The sequence below is a fragment of the Cygnus atratus genome, chromosome 1, assembly GCF_013377495.2.
Source record: "Cygnus atratus isolate AKBS03 ecotype Queensland, Australia chromosome 1, CAtr_DNAZoo_HiC_assembly, whole genome shotgun sequence".
NCBI classification, from domain to species: domain Eukaryota; kingdom Metazoa; phylum Chordata; class Aves; order Anseriformes; family Anatidae; genus Cygnus; species Cygnus atratus.
The window spans coordinates 94,881,181-94,901,468 of NC_066362.1; the positions used below are offsets into that span (position 1 = coordinate 94,881,181).

Sequence of the window (20,288 nt, forward strand, 5' to 3'; positions counted from 1 at the left end):
CACAGGCAAACCATGTCGAATCACTGGATTCTACCCCAAACCAGGCAATGTGCACGGGCTTCTGTTTAGTGTCATTTGGAGATGACTGGGAGAGGAGAGAGACGGAGGAAAGCCGGCGTGGATCCGGCATTGACGTAAGGCTGTAGGTAGTCCGTTCCTCACGCCTGCAAATGCCGTTCCCATGGCTAGATCGTACCGGTGAGAGTCGAATAATACCCGAGCAGACGTCCCCTGGGAAATGGGGTGTAAGAGGAGGAATATTTTGTCTGCAGTCCTTTCAGAAAGGGACACTTGAGGGGGGGGGGGGGAAGAAAAAAAAAAGGCTGGCGATGAGGATTAGGGTGAATGCGTGCCCTCAAGGCATGTAATCTCCGCTGAGGCTTAGGGGAAGTTGGGTCGAGGCTTAGGGGAAGTTGGGTCGGTGATCCCTGCACTGCGGAGCTGACCCCCTGCAGCACCGTGAGCGTGGGGGATAGGAAACCCTCAGGCTGAGTGAGCCCCAGGGGGTAAAAGCATATTTGTTTTTCACGTGCAGCATCAAGAACATACATGGAAGGGAGGCAAGCATGTGCAAAAACACGCTAGGGAAGGGGTGGACAAGCACGATGCTGAATAGCTCAGGAAATGTTGTAAAAGAGAGCTGCATCCACGCAGAGCACGAGAGCAGCACCCTTACGTCCAGACCCTCACGTGCATGCCAGTGTTTTTTAATGCATCGCACTCCTCCCTTGGTGTCGGGGCACCCCCAGCTCCCTCCGCTCTGCCCTTTTCTCCTCTTCCCCCTTCTCCCATGTGCTTTTATTCCTCCCGCAAACAGCGTGCGCCAAATCCAACTTCACAGCTGGCTCGGCTCCACGTGTTTGTTTTCTGTGCCTGCGCGGCGCTTGCCAGCGCCGCTTGCGCCCTTGCTCCGAGGTGGAGGCGGGGGGAGAGCAGGGGCGGTGGGGAGGGAAACAGGAGCAGGCTGCTGCTTTCCAAACCCTTATTTGTTTAAAGCTTAAGCCTGTTTGAGAGCGCCTTTTTGGAGTGAGGGGTAAGTGGTAGGGGCGGGATGCGGGGGAATGGAGAAAGTAAACTGTGTGTCAAGGAAAGCAAACTTTGCAGCTGGAATTGCTGCTGGTGCTCATTGTGTGAAGGGGCCGGGGAGGTGCCTCCGGCTCCGCGGACGTGCCGGCCCTCTTGGCGCGGACGTGAGCGTGAAAAGACGAGGATGAAGAGCAGGGAGCTGGCGAGGGACCGACACCGTGCCACAGCACTGGCAGCTGGCATGTGGGTGCTGCTGCCCAGCAAGCGCTGGTGGTGGGGCTGCATTGAGCATAGCAGTGTTTGGAGAAGTGTTTATTGCTGGGATGATAAATGGGGCAAAAGGGTGTGCAGAAATTACCTTAAACAACAAAAAAAGCATCGGGATGTGGGGCAGTGTGACAGCTGTGTGCTGAGCCCAGGGCTGACCCCGTGCCCCACCTAGGTGCTTGGCACCAGCCGGGGTGTTTTCTGTGGGTGCTCATCTCTGTCCCTTCATTTTGGTGCCCTCAAGCTTCCTCTTGTGTTTTTTGGAGCAGTAACATGTTTTCCAGGGGAAATTTGTCCCAGCAGAGAGTCCTAGAGGCTTTTGACGTGCTTCCATAACCAAAATGATTATTGCTGGTGAGAAGCATTTGAGTGACAGCAATAGAGAGTAAAAACTCCCATTTATTCCCAAACTCTAAAAAAAAAGAAGGTAAAACCCCTCTTAAATACAATCTTCAAAGGCCAAGAAAAATGGACTTGTGCTCTTTTGCATCCCAGCAACAAGTCATTGCTGAAAGGAGTGCAAACGAGAAGGCAGTTTTTCTTTATGGTGGTGATGGGGATGCCTCTAAAGCCAGCCATCTGGGGATTAAACTTTGTATTGACGTTACTGGCGAGCACTTTGTCCTGTCTCTTTTGTATGCTCTTCTGGATTTTTATGTCAACTGTGTTAAACTAGCCTTGCACTTGTTAATGCAATTTCTGGGCCTGCTCCCATTGAAGTCATGGCAAAGATCACGCCGATTTTGGAGGCAGCGGGATCAAGTCCTCTGCTATGACCATCTCAGTGCGTTGTTTTAGCAGGTATTTCTGACTTGTATTTCATATAGGCTTGGTCAGTTTTTTTGACTGTTAACGCTGCAACTGTTGTAGGTGCCCTTGCTGCCAAATACACCCTGGACAAAAGCTCAAGAGCTAGGAAAGTAGCCAAGGCTTCTCTCTGCCCCATCAGGAAACTTTCCCCATTGCAACTTCCCCCAAGGAAAGCTTAACAGTTTGTTGCTGGCAGTTTCCGTAGGCTTTTCTGGTTTGGGGGGGGGGGGGTTGTTTGTTTGTTTTTTCACTCTATTATTGTTCCTAATTTGATACGGTGAAGATTTTTCTATTGTTCTTAGACAAAGAATTTTTATTAAAAAAAAAAAAAATGGAGCTTGGAGGTGGGTTCGTGCTTAAGCATGTAAAGAAGACGGCTGCTCTCAGGAAGAGCGGTTTGCCCGCTGCGATGAAGGTCCCGCGATTAAGCAAAGTGTAGGTGTGCCATGGCATCGCCCTTGACTTCCTCATTGCTGTTTAATTTTCCTGATTTGAGCTTTCTGCCACCTCTGTTCCTTACTTTCCTTTGGTATCTCACAGGGCTTTTCCCCCGTGTTCTTTTCCCTGCTTCTTGCCGGGCCTGTCTCCTTGCTGACCTCTCCCTAACCCAAGAGGCAATTAAAGCCTCAACCTCAGACTTCGAGTTTTGTTTTTTTGTTTGGAGAGGATGAGACAGGAAAAACAAAAGCGGTGCCCTGACTTGTGTAAACTAGCCACAGGCACATCTGTGTCGGCGCGATGACGGCTCCCGGCGGGAGCTGCCCAGCCCTCCCAGCGCTCTGCTCACCGCGGCTCTTGGCGGAGGGGGGGGACGACAGCGACCTGATGCCCCACTTGTGCCCGGGGGAAATTCGGCCCCGTGGCAGGCAGGTTGTGCATCCTTCCCACCTCGAGGTTGGTACCAAGTGGCTGGGGCTGGTGGGAATGGCCCCTGGGGGTGATTTGCAGCCCTGAAGTCCTCCTGATGTGTCTGGAGTCCTGTGCGGTGCTACCAGCATCTCTGCAGAGTTGTGAAACGCCGGCCTGCCTCTCACGCTGCCTCTTAGGGCACGCCAAAGCAGAGGCAAGTGCCTCTTGCTTCGCCCAGCCTCTCCAAATAGGAAAAGGCATGGATGGATACATTTTTGTTATCCCTTGCATCAAACATCCTAAGGCGAGTAATGCTCCTAGCCTGTGGTTTGAAGTCTCTAGGGCGTGGGATGGTTTTTGCTCTGCTCTGTGCAGCATCTGTCTGCAGCTGTGCCTGCATTGACAGTGGTCTCTGGCTTTAATTGCGATGTGAATGATAAAATGAGTGTCATTTTCATAAGGCTAGGATGCCAGGGTTGACAAGCAAGTATGCAGCACAGTAAATTCCCAGGCTTCCAAGACGGACGGTGGTTTTCACATCACACCTGGGTCAGTGGGTGACCCCGCTCCTGCTCCATTCTCCACAGCGTTTCTCATTGCAGAGGTGCAACGCTGTCCTGCTGCGGAGCCCCCGGTCAGCCGGCCTTCCTTGCTGCGCCAGGAGCTGGGTTAATGCCATGGTAGCTCTTCCAGGTTGGAACCAAAGCAGGACCAAGCCTCAACCCCAAAGTGGGGTTAAGGGTTTCGGCCGGGGGCGCGCCCTGTGCCAGCCCCAGGGGCAGCCCCAGCGAGCGCTCTGGGGCGCGCATTCCCCCGGCGCGGGTTGGAGAAGGAGCCAGCGAGCCGCCGGGCTTGTTGCAGCAACAACATCTGTTTCCTGGGTGCACTTTGTCTCTGAAGAGCCCGCGCCGCACGCTCCATCTGCGCCCTTCTTTTTGTGCCGCGCTTCGCCGGCGGGGACGGGGGCCCGCGGGGAGGAGAGGGTCTCCGGCACGCACCCGAGCCCCCCGAGCGGGGCGCTGGGAGAGCCCGGCCGGGCAGCCCCTGCGTCCCCCTCCTCGCCCCCCTGTCCCCTTCCCGGGCCGTCCCTTCTGGGAGCCCCCAGCCTCTCCAGATTAGAGCTCTCCAGGGACGGGGCCTTTTGAAAGGAAGAAAGGAAAAGGGGGTGTGGGGTGGGGAGGGGAGGAAAAGGGAGAGGGGGAGAGAAAGAAAGAGGGGGAGCAGAAGAATGAAAACAGACCCAAGGGGCAATAGTCCCTCGAGCCATTTCACTGCATTACAATGAATATGGACTCTATTAAGCTCCGTTCTGCCTGTTAGTGTTTCCCAGGGCAACACAGCTCCCATATGGCAAGCATGCAGCAGATTAGGATGGGCCTCCGGGCTTCATTGAGGGCCCGGGGCTTGACTGGCAGTTGAACCCCATTCCCCCCCCCCTCCTCCTCACACTTGACACTGCCTGTGTTTATCTAAAGCGAAAAAAGGGGCCGGGGTGGGAGAAGGGGGCATTTGGGGGGTTATTGTCCCGGGCAATGGGAGAGGGCAGGGAGAGGGGTGGGGGGGCCGGGGGAGGGGGCCGGGGGGGGGGCGCAGCCCCTCATACATATGCAGGAGGGGCCGTGAATGGGCAGAGGAGAAATAAAGCAGATGGAATTCGTGTTAAAGAACAGCCACAATCGCCCTCCGAAAACGAGCAGAGAAAAGCGGGCGGCCTTAAAGGAGCGCAGGGAGCAGCGTTTATCCAATTAGCAGGGTTGTCAAATTGAATTTACTCAGGACGGAGCGGGGGGGGCCGGGGGGAGGCGAGGGAAATTAAGTGCCGAGGGCATGGGGGGAGCGCGCCTCGGCTCGGCTTGCTTGCTGCCAGAGTTTCGTCTTTTCAAGAGCCCGAGCTGTTTTCGGGGCTCAGGGATGGCCTAGGGAGGGCATCCTTCCCTCCCCTGTCCCAGGGTGTCCGTCTGTCCGGCCGACCTGGGACCTACAGGCCTCACCAGTGCCCGTGCCCGCTAGGCGGTGACGCTGGCCTGGATTTTTGGGGACACGAGCAGAAAGAAATCGAGAAGGCTTCGCGCCCTGCTGCCCGTTCCAGGCTGCACGATGCCACCAGGGGCAGGTGTGGAAAGGAGTTGCCTTTGGGGCTTCTTCCTGAGGGAGGTTTAAGCAAAAAGTCACAAAGATCAGAGTGCGTTTTGTTTGGTTTGTTGCTGGTTTGGTGTACGTGAGCGGCTCTGCTCAACAAGTAGGAGCTGTTTTACTTGAGCGTTTATTTTGTTTCTTTTAGGCAGGTGCCTGTTGCCACCGAATTGCTCGGGATCGGCCTGGGGGAAATCTGTGGTGGTTTTTTAGGGCCAGCTGGTGCCCAGGCGTGATCTGCAGTTAGCAGGCAAACTTGCTGTTTTGCAGGGTGGTGGTGCCATGCTGGGTTTGGCTCTGGCTGTTTTCTTTCTCCTAGCTGTGAGCACAAAGTTATCCCACAATTTCTCTCTTTGGCCAGTGAGAGGGCCCCCTTTTTTTTGCCTGACCTCTCCAAAAAGGCAGGGAGGAACTCCTCACACCAGTGGATCAAAGGCTCTGTTAGCAGAGCTAACTGCTGACCTGCTCGGGTGTCTCACCTCGACCGTGCCTTTCAGCTGGAGGATTACATGCTTGCGTGGTGGCACTTTTCAGAGGGGACAGCAGCAATTTGGGGTCCAAGAACCACTTGCCTGCTGGGATGGACCCCCCAGGCAGAGAGCTTTTGGTTTCCAGCCCTGCCGTTGCTTCGTGGCGTGACCTTGCACCAGGTTGGCTTCTCAGCTAGCCCTCACGTTCCCTCGCCTGTGAAGTACCCTGAATGGGTACTGTGGCTCTTCTTCCTTCTTCACCTTCCTTTTCAGTGCTTTAAGCTCTGTGAAACAGCAACAACAAAAAAACACCCAAACCTCTCTTGTATTAGAAACTAATGATTACAGGCAACATCAGCATGCTGCAAAAGATGCTTCTTGTGAAGAGCTTGGATCCCAAAGCAGAGATCTGGGAGTGCCCCTGCCCAACCTGCTGGTTCATGCAGCCTTTACCTGGCCTCAGGCCCTTCCCCTTCACCCCATCCCTCCCTACCTGCAGGCAGGCTGTGTCCCTGTCCCCACCACCCTCAGGTTTTGGCCTTTTCCCCGTCTGCCCACTCTGCTGGGGATGGGGCAGGGGCTGGTTTCTATTTGGGACCCTTGTAAATCACAGGCGGCGTGGCTGTAATGAGGGCTGCTCGGCCGGCCCTCGTTAAGCAGGAGGGGGCTCGGGGCTGTGGGCAGCATTTCCTCAGTAAAACCTTCAGCTTCTAATCACCCAACACCTCTCTCGCCACCCCTTCTCCACACACGCCTCCCTTCCCTCTCGTGGCCTCTTCTTGCCGTCCCCATCCCACTCCTCTTCCTCAGCAAGGGGGGCTTCGGTGTGGGGCAGGGGGCTTCAGGGTGGGGCGGGAAGCGGAGCCGACAGGTTTTACACCCCCCGCCGTCCCCCTCATCTGACAAAGCCCTCGTTAATTTTGTTCTCCTAATGGCCCCTCCTTTGATTTACTGGGCTGTCTGAAGGGGACTTCGAGCCTTCGCTCCCCTGGCAGGAAATTGTTATTTTAACCTGACAGGAAAGAATTAAAAATAAATAAGTAAATAACTCCCCCCCGCCAGCCCCCCTTTGGAGCTTTTCCCTTTAACTCCTTCTTTTCCTCCAGCAGAGGCTGGAGGTGATGGTAGCCGCAGAAGTGCCAGCAGCCGGGGATGTTGCTCGGGGACCGCAGCCCGGGGCCACCTCCGCTTCTTCGGGACACCGGGCGGATCGAAAGCCGCCCGATTAATAAAGTTCCTCGCTCTGCACCACTGCAGGCTGCTTAAGGGCAGCACTTTCAAAAGAGGTCAGCTCCCATTTAGGCATCGAAATAAGTTGGTCGCCTATTCAGGAGAGCTCAGCATGTCAAGAACTGAATGCTTTTGAAAATCTGGCTTCAATTGTGGAAGCTGAGAATTTCGAAATCTGGCCCCGGATCCTAATAGTCCTTCTGGAATTGATGTTTTCATTCATTTTCCTCATTATTTTTATGCCGGCCATTTACTTTTTGTACTTCGCTCAGCTGTGAAAGAAATGGCCACATGTCCCTCTCTAAAAAGAGCTCATATTCTGCCTGGAGGTTTGGGGAGGTACCATACACTTGTTGCAGCACACCTTCTCTCCTCGCTCTCCGCTCGGTGCTGGTTAATCCGCCTAGTGCCTTGGCCAAACTTTGTCCTCGCCCCTTTCCCTCCCACCCCCCACCTATTGCCCTTCTTCTCTTCACAGACCTGGGGACAGCCAGTTCGGTCCTTGCCTCCATGTGCCTGGGTGGTCCTCGCTTGCGAAGGGTCCGTCGCATGTTTGCGCCCTTGGCTCTGCCCTTCTGGCCAGAGGCTCTGCGCGGCGCGTTGCTGCAGGGAGGTCTGGTTGGGAACCTCTTCGCCGTCCCCCTCCCCCAGCATGGACTCCGAGGAGTCCAACCCTTTTCCGTCCAACATTTTTCCATCCTGCTGCCAAACCCATCCAGAGAGGGCGAATGAGTCAGCTTTGCTCTGTAGGCTTCCAGCACTGAGGAGCAAGGCTCGAGTTCTACCCCAAAATGATTCTTCTTCTTTGGTGGAAGACTGTCCGTCCCCGGTGTACCTCCTGGTGTGAGGTAGAAACCCAATTTTGAAGCCTAAACCAACGCAGAGTCTTTTCTAGGTTAAGGTGGCGCATCGGTGGTGTCAACGGAGGTACTGCTCTGCTAGAGAAGGACCTCGGGCACTTCTACTAACGTGGTCAGTGGTGGCTGTGGCACAAGGAAGGACGCTTTGGTAGCTCCCTTAGGTGGAGAAATGAACTTGAGTGACTCAGATGCTCTCCAAGCCAATAGCTGAAGGATCTCCAGCCACAGTTTGTGTTGGTTAGCGGGCAAAACGCCTCAAAGCCAAATAATTGAGGCTCTTCCCTCCTTGGGGGAGGATAGCGGTGCTGGGAAGGATGAGGCACGTGGGAGGGAAGTTGCTGTGTTATCGCTTTGGCGCTGGTGGTTACCCACAGAGGATTTCCACATGTAACGGAGCTGCGGGCTGCAGCAGTGTGACTTCAGCTGATCTTTTTGGGAGCCTTCAGGGTCTGCAGCAGCCTGATACCCGACCGCCGGGCTCAGTCTGTGCTCCTGGATGCCACGTCGGGACACACCAAGCGTGACCTAATTCGCCCTGCCTCTCGGCAGAGCTTGTTATCTTGGGCTTGCGGCCACGCCAACTGTGGCTGCCCGACTCCCGGGAAAGAGCTGGCTCACGTCGAGCCCGCTGGGAAGGCAGGCAGGGTGAGCTCGCATCAGGCTGCAAAGTACGGCGCTGAGATGCTCTTCGTGGCATTCGCAAGGCTTCAGCTGCAGATCAGTTTGCTTGGCATTGCTTCCTTTGAATCACCAGCAAAATCATGGCTTGGGGAGATCTCCCTGCGTGCTGTGGCTCCTCGCCTTACCGAGCATCTCACGGGGTGTCTGTGTTAGCCTGCACAACGGGAGCCTCTCTTTTGGAGGTTATGCTTGAAGGGATTTGCCCCTTCTTTTTGACCGAGATGGGTATGGAAAGGACGTGCTCAAACTGGTCATTGCTTGAGCCATGTAGATCTTTGGTCCCCCTTGCCAGCTTTGTCTGCTTTGGTGTTCATTCCTCACGGTCCCTCCTAAGCAGCTGCTGTGACGTGCAGCTCTTCACAGCAACCTGAGCTGTGATGGGTGGCCTTGGGCTTCACATTTTTTGAAGATTGTTGATGCCTTCAAATACAAACCTGGTGGTTTGTCCAGACAGGTAGTTAACTCTAAATAGGCTGTGCTTCAGGCTGAGTAGTTTGTCTGAAATCTTCCCATACGTTGGTTCTCTTAGTTTAGAATAAAGGTGCCAAGTAAGTGTGGTTCACCTTGTGCCAGTGTCTGCAGCCTGCTCAGGCTTTGGTGAAACCCTGAAAGTTTATGGGTGTTGATAGAGGAGCTAGGCAGGGCTGGAAAACAGAGAGAAGTCTGAGGGTTTTATAACATCATCTTTTTTTGTCTCCTGCAGGAAGCCACTGCCGCACCTCCACCACATCCCTTGAAGCAGCTTATGGGACCCTTCCCTGGGCACCTCTGCCCCAGGAGACACCGCATGGGATGGCAATGACACGTGGGAAGAAGAGACCCATGTCCCCCGTCCCTTGCCTCCTCCTCGCAGCTGCTAGCTACTTTGCCAAACTGAGTGAGTTTCTGCTCTTCTATATTCTGTTTTGTTTATGTTTTGTCTCGAGGTGAGCTGAGCTCCTGGGATCCCACTTCCTTCTGGCTCCAAATGCTCCTCAAAGGGAGAAAGGGTGACAGGTGGGGCTGGACATCCCTGCCAAGAAGAAATGAGGCTGGTGTGTGTCTCCAAGTACTAGTGGGGGAGGATGAGGAGCTGAGGGGAGGGTGAGGCACGTATAGAAGCGATGGGGAATGCAAAATGCAGCAGCACTGCAGGTTTTCCCTCTGTGCCTTCTTTTACTGAGACTCACGGGGCTTTCCTCCTGCTGTTTCTTTCTCTCCGTGCAGGTGAATCTCTGCAGGTCACCGTGCAGCCTGCCTCCATTGTCCAAAAATTCGGGGGCCCGGTCAGCCTGGGGTGTGTGGTGGACCCCCCTGGAGTGAACCTCACCTGGAGACTCAACGGGAAGGAGCTGGCTGGGTCGGACGAGGCGCTGGGTATCCACATCGAGCGAGGGAAACTCGTCGTCGCAGCCCTCAACAACCACACCGTGGGGCGCTACCAGTGCATTGCTCGTGTGCCCGAGGGAGTCATCGCCAGTGTCCCCGCGGTGGTCACGCTAGCTAGTGAGTAACTTTGGTCTTCTGCCATCCCCTGCACTGCTCAAGCCTCTGCTCACCCATCTCGAGAGGTTCTTCTAAGCTCTCTTGTTCGCCCTGGCAGGAAGGGAGGGCTCCTTTGACTTTTCAGGACGTTCTTGTAGTCGTGGTCCTCACCGCTGCTCCTGGGGAGGCTCTGCGTGGCACCCTTGCGTGGGCAGAGGAGTCTGATGCTCTGCGAGACCCGTGCAGCATTTAGCACAGCAGGTCGTGCTGAGGAGACCTCCATCCCCGGCAGTGCCAGCACTGCCTCCGGGCCCCCTCCCCAGGCACAGAGAGGGCTTCGTCTTCACAGCAAGGGGGAGCGTGGGGCTAAGCCTTAAGAAAGCGCAGAAGTGAAGATGTTTGTGCAGAGTGGGGGCTGGTTTTGCTTTAAAGCCAAGAGCTATTGGCTTGTCACTGATACATTAATCAGAAGTGAAATGTTTAGGCCAGGCTGGGTGGGAGGAGGAGGTGAGGGAGAGTTGCCGCGCTCCAAGGCGGGGCGGGAGGGGGTTGTCACGGGGCCGAACCCGTCGGGGGATTTGGCCTGAGCTCCGCGCCGAGATTAAGTTTCGGAGAACGCATTCCAGAGCAGAAAGGGGGCTGTGTGCGCTGGTGGCCTGATAGAGGGAAGGAGAGGAGGGGAGAGGTGGATGGGGTTACCAAGGACATGGTTTGCATTTAGGAGAGCAGGGTGTGCGCAGCTCCTCAGCCTGGTCGTTTCATTCTCAGGCTGATCTCCCTTTCTCCTTTTCCCCCTCGCCCCAGCCCACCACCACCACCAGCTCCGTCTTCTATGACGAAGCACGGCAGTTTGAGGGTCTTCCTGGGTCTGGCATCAGTGGTGGGCAGGAGACAGGTCCTACAGCACCAGAAGGTCCCAGCGCGCCCCTCAGGACAGATCCAGACCGCGACCAAGTAGTCCATGGAGCGTGACGTGTTGCTGACGTGAGCCTGGCCTGGGGAGCACGGGATGAGTGGTGCACTGAATGGCTCCGAGCTGGCCCTAAGCCACCCCGAGGTTGTGAGGCAGCCTCGGATGGGGAGGGCTTGGAAACCTGTGAGTGAAGAGAGAAGGGGCAGCCCTGGAAAGACGTGGGGCTGAAGGTGTAGGAGAGAAACCTTCTGGAGGGGTTCAAACAGCCAGGCTCACATCAGGGAGCTGGAGGCCGCTCTCAACATCAGCTTTGCAGTGGTCTCAGATAAGGGGGGCACCGATTTGTGGTGGGACTGAGATGGGAAGCTCACCAGAAGCACCACAAGCTGTCACTCCTGCTCCAGGCCATATCTACAGCGCCTTGCTCCGAGCTGGGGACCAAGTGGGGGGTGAGGAAAGCCCCTGGCAGGCTGGCATTGCCATTGGCACCGTGGGCTTCTTCCAGGGCACCGGCTGGGCTGGGAGAAAACCCTCTGAAAGTCTTGGCCCCATCCTAAAATTACTTTTGGAGGTGGAAGAGAGAAGCTGGAACGTGAATGAAAAAAAGCAGGAGGCAGAAAGAAGTATTTTCCAGATTATGATTTAGGTTGATTTTGGAAGTGGGTCAGGAGTCGTTGGAAAAAGTGTCTTGCTAGCTTTCGAGGGGCGTAGGTAACATCTGGCCAACTTTTTGGCTCTTTCTCTCCTCCTCCCTTGGAGGAAACCCCCTCGAGTGCCCCAGGTGCTGCGTGCCCAGTCCCTCGGCGCCTCCTCGGCTTCGCTGATGATCAGCAAGCAGGCGGATAGACGGCGTGCTGCAGCCTTGGCACTGGTGCCTCCCTCCCCGTCTGTGGCACAGCGATGCCGGCTGGCGCTCCCCAGCCCGTCCCTGCTCCCCCTGGCTCAGAGGGCTGGTTGAAGCCAGCATTTAGTTCCTCTGGCAGGGAGAAAATGGTTGTTGGACAGCCCAGGGGTGCGCAGGAAGGGGAGGATTTCTTAAAGCAGCAAGAGGAGCAGCACTTGGGGCGTCGTGCAGTGGGCTGGAGGCCGGCGCAGCCTGAATGTGTGGGGCAGAGGTACCCTGAACCCTTTGCAGGGCTGAGAGCAGCAAGGAAGAGAAAGGTGTTTTCTCTGCCAGCTTCCAGGTGGCAAACAGCCCTGGTGCTGCACAAAAAGGTATGGCTGCAGCGGACACTGGGGGGCCACACAAATCCGCCAGGGGCATGAGCACGGTGGTGTGGGCTGCTGCTGCCGTGGCAAAAGACTTCCAAAGTTGAGAGCTCGTGGGGTGGTAACTCAGAGGGAAAAACATGCCGAAGTGCTTGGCTGGAGCAGAGGTGCTGAAGTGCAGGCAGCCAGAGGTGGTGAAAGCCGTGCAAGCCCCAGCATTTGGCTGCGTGCGTGGAAAAAAATCCGTGCATTCAGCACAACAGCAAGCCCGGGATGGATAGACGTGTCATTTAAACCCCCCAAAAATGAAATCAGGGGTGAGGCAAAGGGGGAACCACCTGCTCTGGTGTATCCCCGTGCCACGACCCTGCGGGTGGGGATGAGAGCGGTGTCCGTGTGTCCTGGGGATGCCGCGGGATGGGGGAGGCTCGCTGCCCCCCAGCAGCACGTGGGGAAAGCCGAGCCGTGGTGCTCGTGGGCAGCGACCCTGCGCCGGGTCAGGCTGGGGGTCCCCGAGGAATTTGCAGCTGCGTCCTGAAGCCGGCCCCGCTCCTTTCCCTCCGCCTGGGCCTCTCTGCTGACGGCTCCCCCGAGGCAGGGGGGCCGGCCGCAGGTTGGAAGAGCGTTTGCTGAGCCGGCACGGCACGGGGGGCTCTGGCCCCGGGGGCAGAGGTGGCGTGAGGAGGGGAGAGAAGGAAAACACAGGTGGTGCTGCTTGAGCTGCGGAGAGCTGGCAGGAGGGCTGCGGGACGGCCCGGGGCGATGCGGAGGCCAGGGGGAGCGGGGCTTGGGGATGCACCTGGGGGTGCACGGGGGAGCCGGAGGCTGTAGGGCAGCCTGGGTGTGCCCACGAGGGCCGCGGGGAGGACTTTCACCTTGAGGGCCTGCTTTTTATTTACTCCGACTCCTTCTCCCGCGTTATTTATGGCCTCCCATTCATTTAATCCGCGCTGTCTCGCCCGTCTCGCTGCTTGGCCCCCGGCCCCGGGCTGCAGCTGGTTTCGCTCCCCGATGACAGCGGCGCAGGCAGCTGCGGGGCTGACCCTCCTCGCGCCTCCGAGCGGGGCGCAGATGGACACGAGCAACGGCCGCTGGTCGCGCTCCTTTATACTCACAGACATAAAAATAATAATAATTGTAAGCCCTGTTATCCCCGCGCGGCCGGGCTTCGCAGCCAGGGGAAGGGGGAAGCGGTTTCTCCCAGCTGCGGCGCGGATTTTGACCGGGGTGCGAAGGGGCGCACGTGCTGCGTCCCCTGACCCTCACCGGGGTCCCCCCCATCCCAGGGGGCTCCTCTGAAGCCCCCAGGAGGAAGCTGCGTGTCCCCTCCGTTTTGCCGTGCTGTGGCGCACATGGGGAAGCGGCGGGGAGCCAGGGCAGAGCCCGCTGGCAAATAACGCAGCCTTGTTCGCTGTGGGGGAGCAGGAATTTAGGGGAGTAGCTTGGCAGGGAGCTTTTGTTGCTTGCATGTTGGAAAACGGCTCGTCCTGCTGCCCACCTGATGACTTCCCCCCTCTCCCCCACCGCTCTCACCCCGCGGCCCCTTTCCTCCATCCTCTCCCCCGCCGCGGGGGGACTCAGGAGGAGCCGTGGGTCCCAGCCCCCTCGGCGGGGCACCCCGCAGCTGGGCCAAGCTGCTGGGGGGCTGCGTGCGAGGGACTCCCCCGCGTCTGCCATCCCGAGGGTCCCCCCCACGGGGACGGTGCTCCCCGGTGGGGCTGTGGGGCTGCGCAGAGTCCGTGCGTGCATGCACGTGTGTGTGTGTGTGCGTGTGCAGCTCCCTGCCAGCGGTGCTGGAGCCTATGCCTTGGCTCCGAAATCTTAATTTGGCCGTGATGAATCCAGACCACCAAGGCGCACATTAACTTCCCCGATGCTCGTTTATATTTTGGCGATCGGAGAAGTATGTGTGATGTGGGCAGGCGGACGCTGGGCTCTCGCCTCTTCTCTACCTCCTTCCATTTTTGCGGCTCTCGCTATTTTATTCCTTGATCGAGTACAAAAAGTGAAGAGGAGAAAATGCCCGGCACCCTTCCCCTCCCCAGCAGGAACTTTTGTTGCTTGAGGAGCGCGGGGCGCCGCCAGCTTTTCACAAGTGAAGAGTTAACCTTCATCTGGCTTTAATACCCAGTGGAAACACGGCTCCCCTCCTCGGCCTCTCTTAAAGGATTAATGGCATTTCTGAAGTTCGCCCTTATTCCTTCTTTTCATTATTATTATTATTTTTTTGTAATTGAACGGTGCCAAGAAATTCCAGGAGTATGAAGCATGTTCGCTGCAAATCATTTTTATGACATTGCAAAACCTCCCCTCCTCTGCTCGGCCTCCTCCCCTCCCCTCGGACCCGGGCACGGGAACACTCGCTCCCCCAGCAGCCGCCCGGCAGCCCCTCCGTGCTGCCTTCGGGGAGGCTTTCTCGCCGCCCTGCCAAGAGGGCTGGTTTTTATTTAAACCCCATAAAGGATCTTGCTTTAATCAGAAAGTCTGCTTGAGAAATTTCATGTCACTTTTCCATGACTGTGGGTGGGAGAAGCTCGGAGCCAGCGTTGTCTCTTGCTCTTGGAGCGCTGCTATGTTTCCCAGAGAACAAAAACACATTTTTTGCCGGCTCGGCTGCCAAGGGAAGGCTGCGTGGAGCCCGCCCTCCACGAGCCCTCGTGCCCCCCAGCTCTCCAAACTGCCCACGGGCACTTGGATGGGTTCGGAGGGGACGGCCGAGCGCAGGGCGGGTGCCCTCGTCCTGATGTAGCAGCGTGCTGCTCAGGGACACGTGCTCGCTGCTGGGCAGCCAGGAGACCTGCTGCCTGCCCTGGCAGGGGCAGGTGCCCACTATTTGCACTTTCTCTCTCTGTGTTTCCATATTTCTTTTGTATAGTGCCCTGAGCAGAGAGGCTGGCTGCTGGAGTGCTGGAAGAGCGCAGGGCAGCTCTGGGTGTGAGAGCTGCTCGCTGGGAACAGCTCCTGTCCCAGTGCACACTTGCCTTCTGGAGCAGGGACCTCCAGTTTGCTGCTTGAAATAAGTGGTTTCAGGCTCTTTCCCTTCCAAATCTTGTTGCCTCCCTGATTTTGTCCCTCACTCTCGCCTGCGTTTTGATGCTTGTATAATTTTGGGAAGAAAGCAGATAGTTGAGAGCCTGGTGCCCATGGGAAGCTTTGTGACGTGAAGTTCACTTGGGTGTCATTTTGGTGTCATTCTGCACACCCTTGAAGCACCCTGAACTGTGATTAAAGCATTTGCTTCTCAGTAGCAGGCCAGCAGCTGTGTTGGAAATAGCAGACAGTAGGAGGACCAGTTTTGGCTGCCCCTCGGTGCTGCAGTAAGCTGGCTCTTCTTTGAGGCTGGGATTTTTCGCACCCAGCCTCTCAGCCATGGAGCAGGCAGCTTCTCTAGGAGCTATGTTTTAATTTATCTGCTTTGTAGGAAGGAGGAGGAGGGGAAAAAAAAAACAGCTCTGAAAGGGGACCGGTTTCCTTAGCTGCTGTCCTCTGCCGGCACCAGGGCAAGCAGCCCTGTGCCCACAGGGAGAGGCCAAGGCGATGGTGAGGTGCTGAGATGCCCTGTCGTTCATTCACTCCCTGTGCAGATCTCAAGGATTTCAAGTTTGACGGCCAGCACGTGATCGAGGTGGACGAAGGCAACACGGCCGTCATCGCCTGCGACCTGCCCGAGAGCCACCCCAAGGCCCAGGTGCGCTACAGCGTGAAGCACGAGTGGCTGGAGGCCTCCCGAGGTGAGCGCCAAAGGGGTCTGTCCCCCCGTGTCCCCCCACGGCCTTGGTTTTACCCTTCCCTGCTAGCAAGAGTGCTGTCTGCCTGCTGCCTCCCTCTTGTCCCTTTTTGGCCAGTTTGAGGACAGGCTCTTTTAGGGTCTCTGCTGGGTCTCCCTGATGTCCCCTACTCCTGGGGGGCCAGGTGTAACACCAGCTTGTGGAAGGGGGAAGGAAGCAGAATTAGGTGATGCACCATGTCGCTCTTCATTGGACATCCCTATTTGTCCATGAAGTGTTCCTCTAGCCCAGCCCCTGGATAAAGATGTTTCTGAATTTGGGGAATTTTTAAAAACTTGAGTCTCAATTCTACAGCTTTGCTCCATCTGCTGCAGGCACTTGTGGCAAGTTAGCTTCATCTGAGGCTCTCTTCCTTCCACAACTGCATCATTGCTCCTCCTGATGCGTGAACAAAAAGGGGTCATTTCAGCGTTCTCCTGTTGTTTTTTTTCCCTTCCCACTTGTCCACCTTTTCTACAGGGCACAGTGTTTCTTCCGGGGGACACACCTTATGACCATGCACCATCTCCTCTTCTCTCCCTGCAGACAATTACCTTATCATGCCATCCGGGAACCTGCAGATTGTCAATGCCAGCCAGGAGGATGAGGGGACTTACAAATGTGCTGCCTACAACCCCGTGACGCAGGAGGTGAAAACCTCAGTGTCCAGTGAGAGGCTCCGCGTGAGACGTAAGCTGCTCTCCTTTCTTTGCACATCTTCTCCTTAGCCGTTCCGGCCCTGGGAGCACATACAAAGTGCTACTGCAGCTGTTTTTTGGTATGAACCGACATTGTCAGCTGCTGAGAAAACTCCTTCCCAGCAGCCGAATGCCCCAAGGTCTGCTCCTGGGATCGCTGTGCCTGCTCAGGATTTATTTTTGGTGACATGTGAGGACAGGTCCTTAGTCCTTCAGCAAGACTACTTTGCTGTGTGCATGCATCCCTTAAAGAATGGCCTTGTCCTGCACTGCCACCTTCCTGCCCACCTACCTCCTTCCTCCTTTTGTCGCCAGGCTCCACAGCAGAGGCAGCGCGGATAATCTACCCCCCCGAGGCTCAGACCATCATCGTCACCAAAGGCCAAAGCCTCATCCTGGAGTGCGTGGCCAGCGGGATCCCCCCGCCGCGGGTCACCTGGGCCAAGGACGGCTCCAGCGTCTCCGCGTTCAACAAGACGCGGTTCCTGCTCAGCAACCTCCTCATTGACCCCACCAGCGAGGAGGACTCGGGGACCTACAGCTGCACGGCTGACAATGGGGTGGGCGAGGCCGGAGCCGCGTTCATCTTCTACAACGTGCAGGTGTTCGGTGAGTGCTGCTGTAGTCCTCATTGGAAGAGGGGCTTGGACTTTCTCTACTGCTTTCAGGTTCCAGTTCCTATGAGATGGGATGAATTCTGACTTGAGGGTGGTGGTTCCTCCTTCCTGGCTCCCACCATGAGCTGGAGATGATGGATCCTCCCTCCTGTGGGGAAGGTTTGCTCTAACACTCTCTGGTGGCGGACTGGCTGCTTCTCAGACATATTTGAGCGAAATAATAGCAAAGACATCAGTCTCTTGCTTTTCACTCACTCCTTGTAGGGAAGCTCTTTACGGGGTGAGAAATGTAACGGGTACTACGCCTTCTGTGTTTCTATCACACATCCTTCTCCTTCTCACAAGCATGAAGGAGGATAAGCCCGTGTTTTGTTGGATTTCATGTCATCCAAGTGCTGAAGCGTTACTGGCACGAGCACAAGCTTTGCAGAGTAATGTTTCAGCTAAGAAAAATGGGACTCACAGGTGCCTGCTGTCATCACGTGGCTGAGAGGGACACCCCTCTGTGCGGTAGATGTGGATGCTGAAGGGGAGTACCACATCCATGTGGGACTCCTCAAAAGTAGCAGGACTGGCAGGGAGGGTTGAGAACCTGCAGAGAAGAGCGCAAAGCCACGATGGTGCCGTGCTCCCTGCCAGGTGATGCTCAGCAGCCGTGCTGTTTCCCCTTGCAGAGCCCCCGGAGGTCACGATGGAGCTGTCCCAGCAGATCATTCCCTGGGGCCAGAGCGCCAAGTTCACCTGCGAGGTGCGGGGGAACCCCCAGCCCTCCGTCGTGTGGCTGCGCAACGCCGTGCCCCTCTCCGCCAGCCACCGGCTCCGGCTCTCCCGCCGGGCACTGCGGGTGGTCAGCGTGGGGCCCGAGGACGACGGCATCTACCAGTGCATGGCAGAGAACGAGGTCGGCAGCGCGCAAGCCATGGTGCAGCTGAGGACAGCCCGGCCAGGTCAGTCCCCCTCTGGAAGTTTGTGGTCACTCAGTGCTAGAGCCTAGTGCACGGGGAAAGAGCAGAGGGGAGCAGGAGAAGAGAGTTGGTGTATCACCCTCCTGCTTGGGTTTGAGCTGCCATGCTCTTCCTTCCTGTTCACCCTACACTCTGAGGGTTTCTGGAGGAGCCACCTGTTTCCTTGGACCCTGATCCAGGGTAAGAGGGCTAGAAAGCCCTCAGAGAGGTAGGAAGTCCTATATGGCCCAGGCATGTTCTGGGAGAGGCCCCAGTGAGGTGTGTTATGTTTATACCAGGAGAGAAAGCTTGTTTCTAACACCTTTTGGAGTAGCGCAGCCGGCAGCACCATCTGGGACCTGATACTTCTAAGGAACCTGTGGTGCAGTGTGTAAATAGCTCTGGTCTTCTGAGAGGAATCAGGGGGCTTCTCGCAGCTCTGTCCTCACCACAGGACTGGATTGGGCGTTTACCCTGCCCTTACCACCCATTTACTCTCGACATCTTGTCTTTCAGGAGCTACCCTCAACCCTGGGCGAGATGCCCGGCCAGGCTCAGCGCAGCCTCCGACGCCGCCTTCCAGGGAGGGTGCCTTCAAGCTGCCCCTGGATAAAGCTGGGCTGCCGAAGCCTGGGACCACCCCGCTGTCCGCATCTGCACAGTGCGCAGCCAGCAGGGAGCTGGTGTCTCCAGCCGAGGCCCCCATCATCCTCAGCTCTCCCCGGACGTCGAAGACAGACAGCTACGACCTGGTGTGGAGACCCCGGCCTGACAGCAGAGCCCCCATCCTCTACTACGTGGTGAAGCATCGCAAGGTATCGGTTGGTGTTTTGCCCTGTTCATGTTCCTTCCTCTGTGCTGGTCTCCAGGTGGGCTGTCAGCCTTGGATTTGTCTGTTTAATACCTGTATTTCCTTTGGGTAGGCAGAGGGTTGCAGTAGAGAGGTAGGTTTTGCTTTGGGCTTTGAGTACGTTTCAGATCTGGCGTGTTTTTGATTCCCAGCCACTGCAAGGCACCATTTTCAATTATATGTGAATATATGCATCTATTTTCCTGGAGTTGCTTGACTTCATGAAAATATGATATAACAGGAGGCTTCTACAACACCCCCATATTCTTGATTTCTTTCTAAACAAAACTTACGCTGAGGGTTTTAACTAACTACCTCTTTATATAGCCCTTTAAAACAAAGACAGAAGATGCCAACACAAGAGCACAAGGGGGCAAGTTTTAAAAACAAAAGATGTCAAAATCCTCACCAGACTGCAGGGTCTAGTTGTCTGCCAGGAGGAGATTTGTCCCCCAGTGGTGTATCATGTAACAAGCAGTTCTGCATGCAATCTTAACTCGCAGGCTGGAGTTTGTCCATATTTTATTTGTTTTTCAGCGCTTCACCTGGAAGGGGCTGTAGGGCAGTGGAGGTCACCATGGGTCACTGCAGTTTGCAGTAATATGTTTTCAGTGTAGTCCAAATTCTCAGCTGGAGACTCTTTCTTGGGACGCTGAAGGATTGTGTGGAAAGGAATTAGTCCCAATAACCCTTAAACTTGTTTAGAAAGAGTCTCTTTCTATGCGATCTGTAGGATCAAGTTATATAATGATCTGGTTTTAACATCTCTGACTGGAAAAGCATGTTTGTAGAGAGGGAAGGAATCAATTCAGCAACAAAAGAAAAGGCTCTTTGTGTGAAAGATGGCTAAGGAAAGTAAAACCTAATGACAGGAGGCTTAAAATTGTGCTGGGCAAGGGTCTGTTTCTCTTCTGGAAAATATCTGCGGCTGTCTCTTTTCCCTGCTCGTACACTGACCCTAAATTCTTAGCAGCCTGCAAGCAGTCAGATGCCATGCAGCCATTATCTTTGTTTCTTAAGAATTTCTCTTTTTCTTTCCTGGATATTAGCAGTCTTTAGGGCTCCCCTCCCTGGCCTCACAGCTCCGTGGGCTCAGGAATAAAAATAAAACGAGGCAGGCATTAATCAGTCAGTGTCAAATGCTTGGAGAAGATGAATGATACAGCAGAGTCTTGGCATTTCCGTTTTGTTGCGTTGCCTGCATTGCTAATGCTCCTTTCGGCACCGGGTCACTTCGGTGTCCTGTGTATTTGCTTGAAAAAATATTATCCTTGCAGCTGGGGAGAAGGAGGAGAGTCCCACCTTCCCTTCTGCTCCGTATGGGGCGTCGGGACATCACCAGAAAACAGTATTTCCACATCTTTCTGGGCGTACATGATCTATTCCCTGCATAAGGCGCTGTGTTTCTGCCAAGAAATGCCAGAGGTGAGGCTTTAGAGCCTTAACTCTGCCCTTCATCAAGCATCCTGGACTAATGTGCAGCTTCCCCAAATCCCACTG

General features: G+C 55.8%; 1 protein-coding gene across 2 annotated transcripts in view; it reads left to right on the forward strand.

Annotated features, from left to right (window-relative positions):
• The window catches only part of BOC (BOC cell adhesion associated, oncogene regulated), a 47,269-nt gene that overhangs the window by 17,823 nt on the left and 9,158 nt on the right, over positions 1-20,288 (forward strand). For both annotated transcript variants that reach the window (XM_035540481.2, XM_035540480.2), the window contains exons 2-8: positions 9,030-9,203; positions 9,533-9,811; positions 15,497-15,643; positions 16,226-16,369; positions 16,693-16,986; positions 17,669-17,941; positions 18,455-18,753. In XM_035540481.2, coding sequence (XP_035396374.1) covers positions 9,119-9,203; positions 9,533-9,811; positions 15,497-15,643; positions 16,226-16,369; positions 16,693-16,986; positions 17,669-17,941; positions 18,455-18,753 — 1,521 coding nt within the window. In that variant the 5' untranslated portion in view covers positions 9,030-9,118. The remainder of the gene's footprint in view (positions 1-9,029; positions 9,204-9,532; positions 9,812-15,496; positions 15,644-16,225; positions 16,370-16,692; positions 16,987-17,668; positions 17,942-18,454; positions 18,754-20,288) is intronic.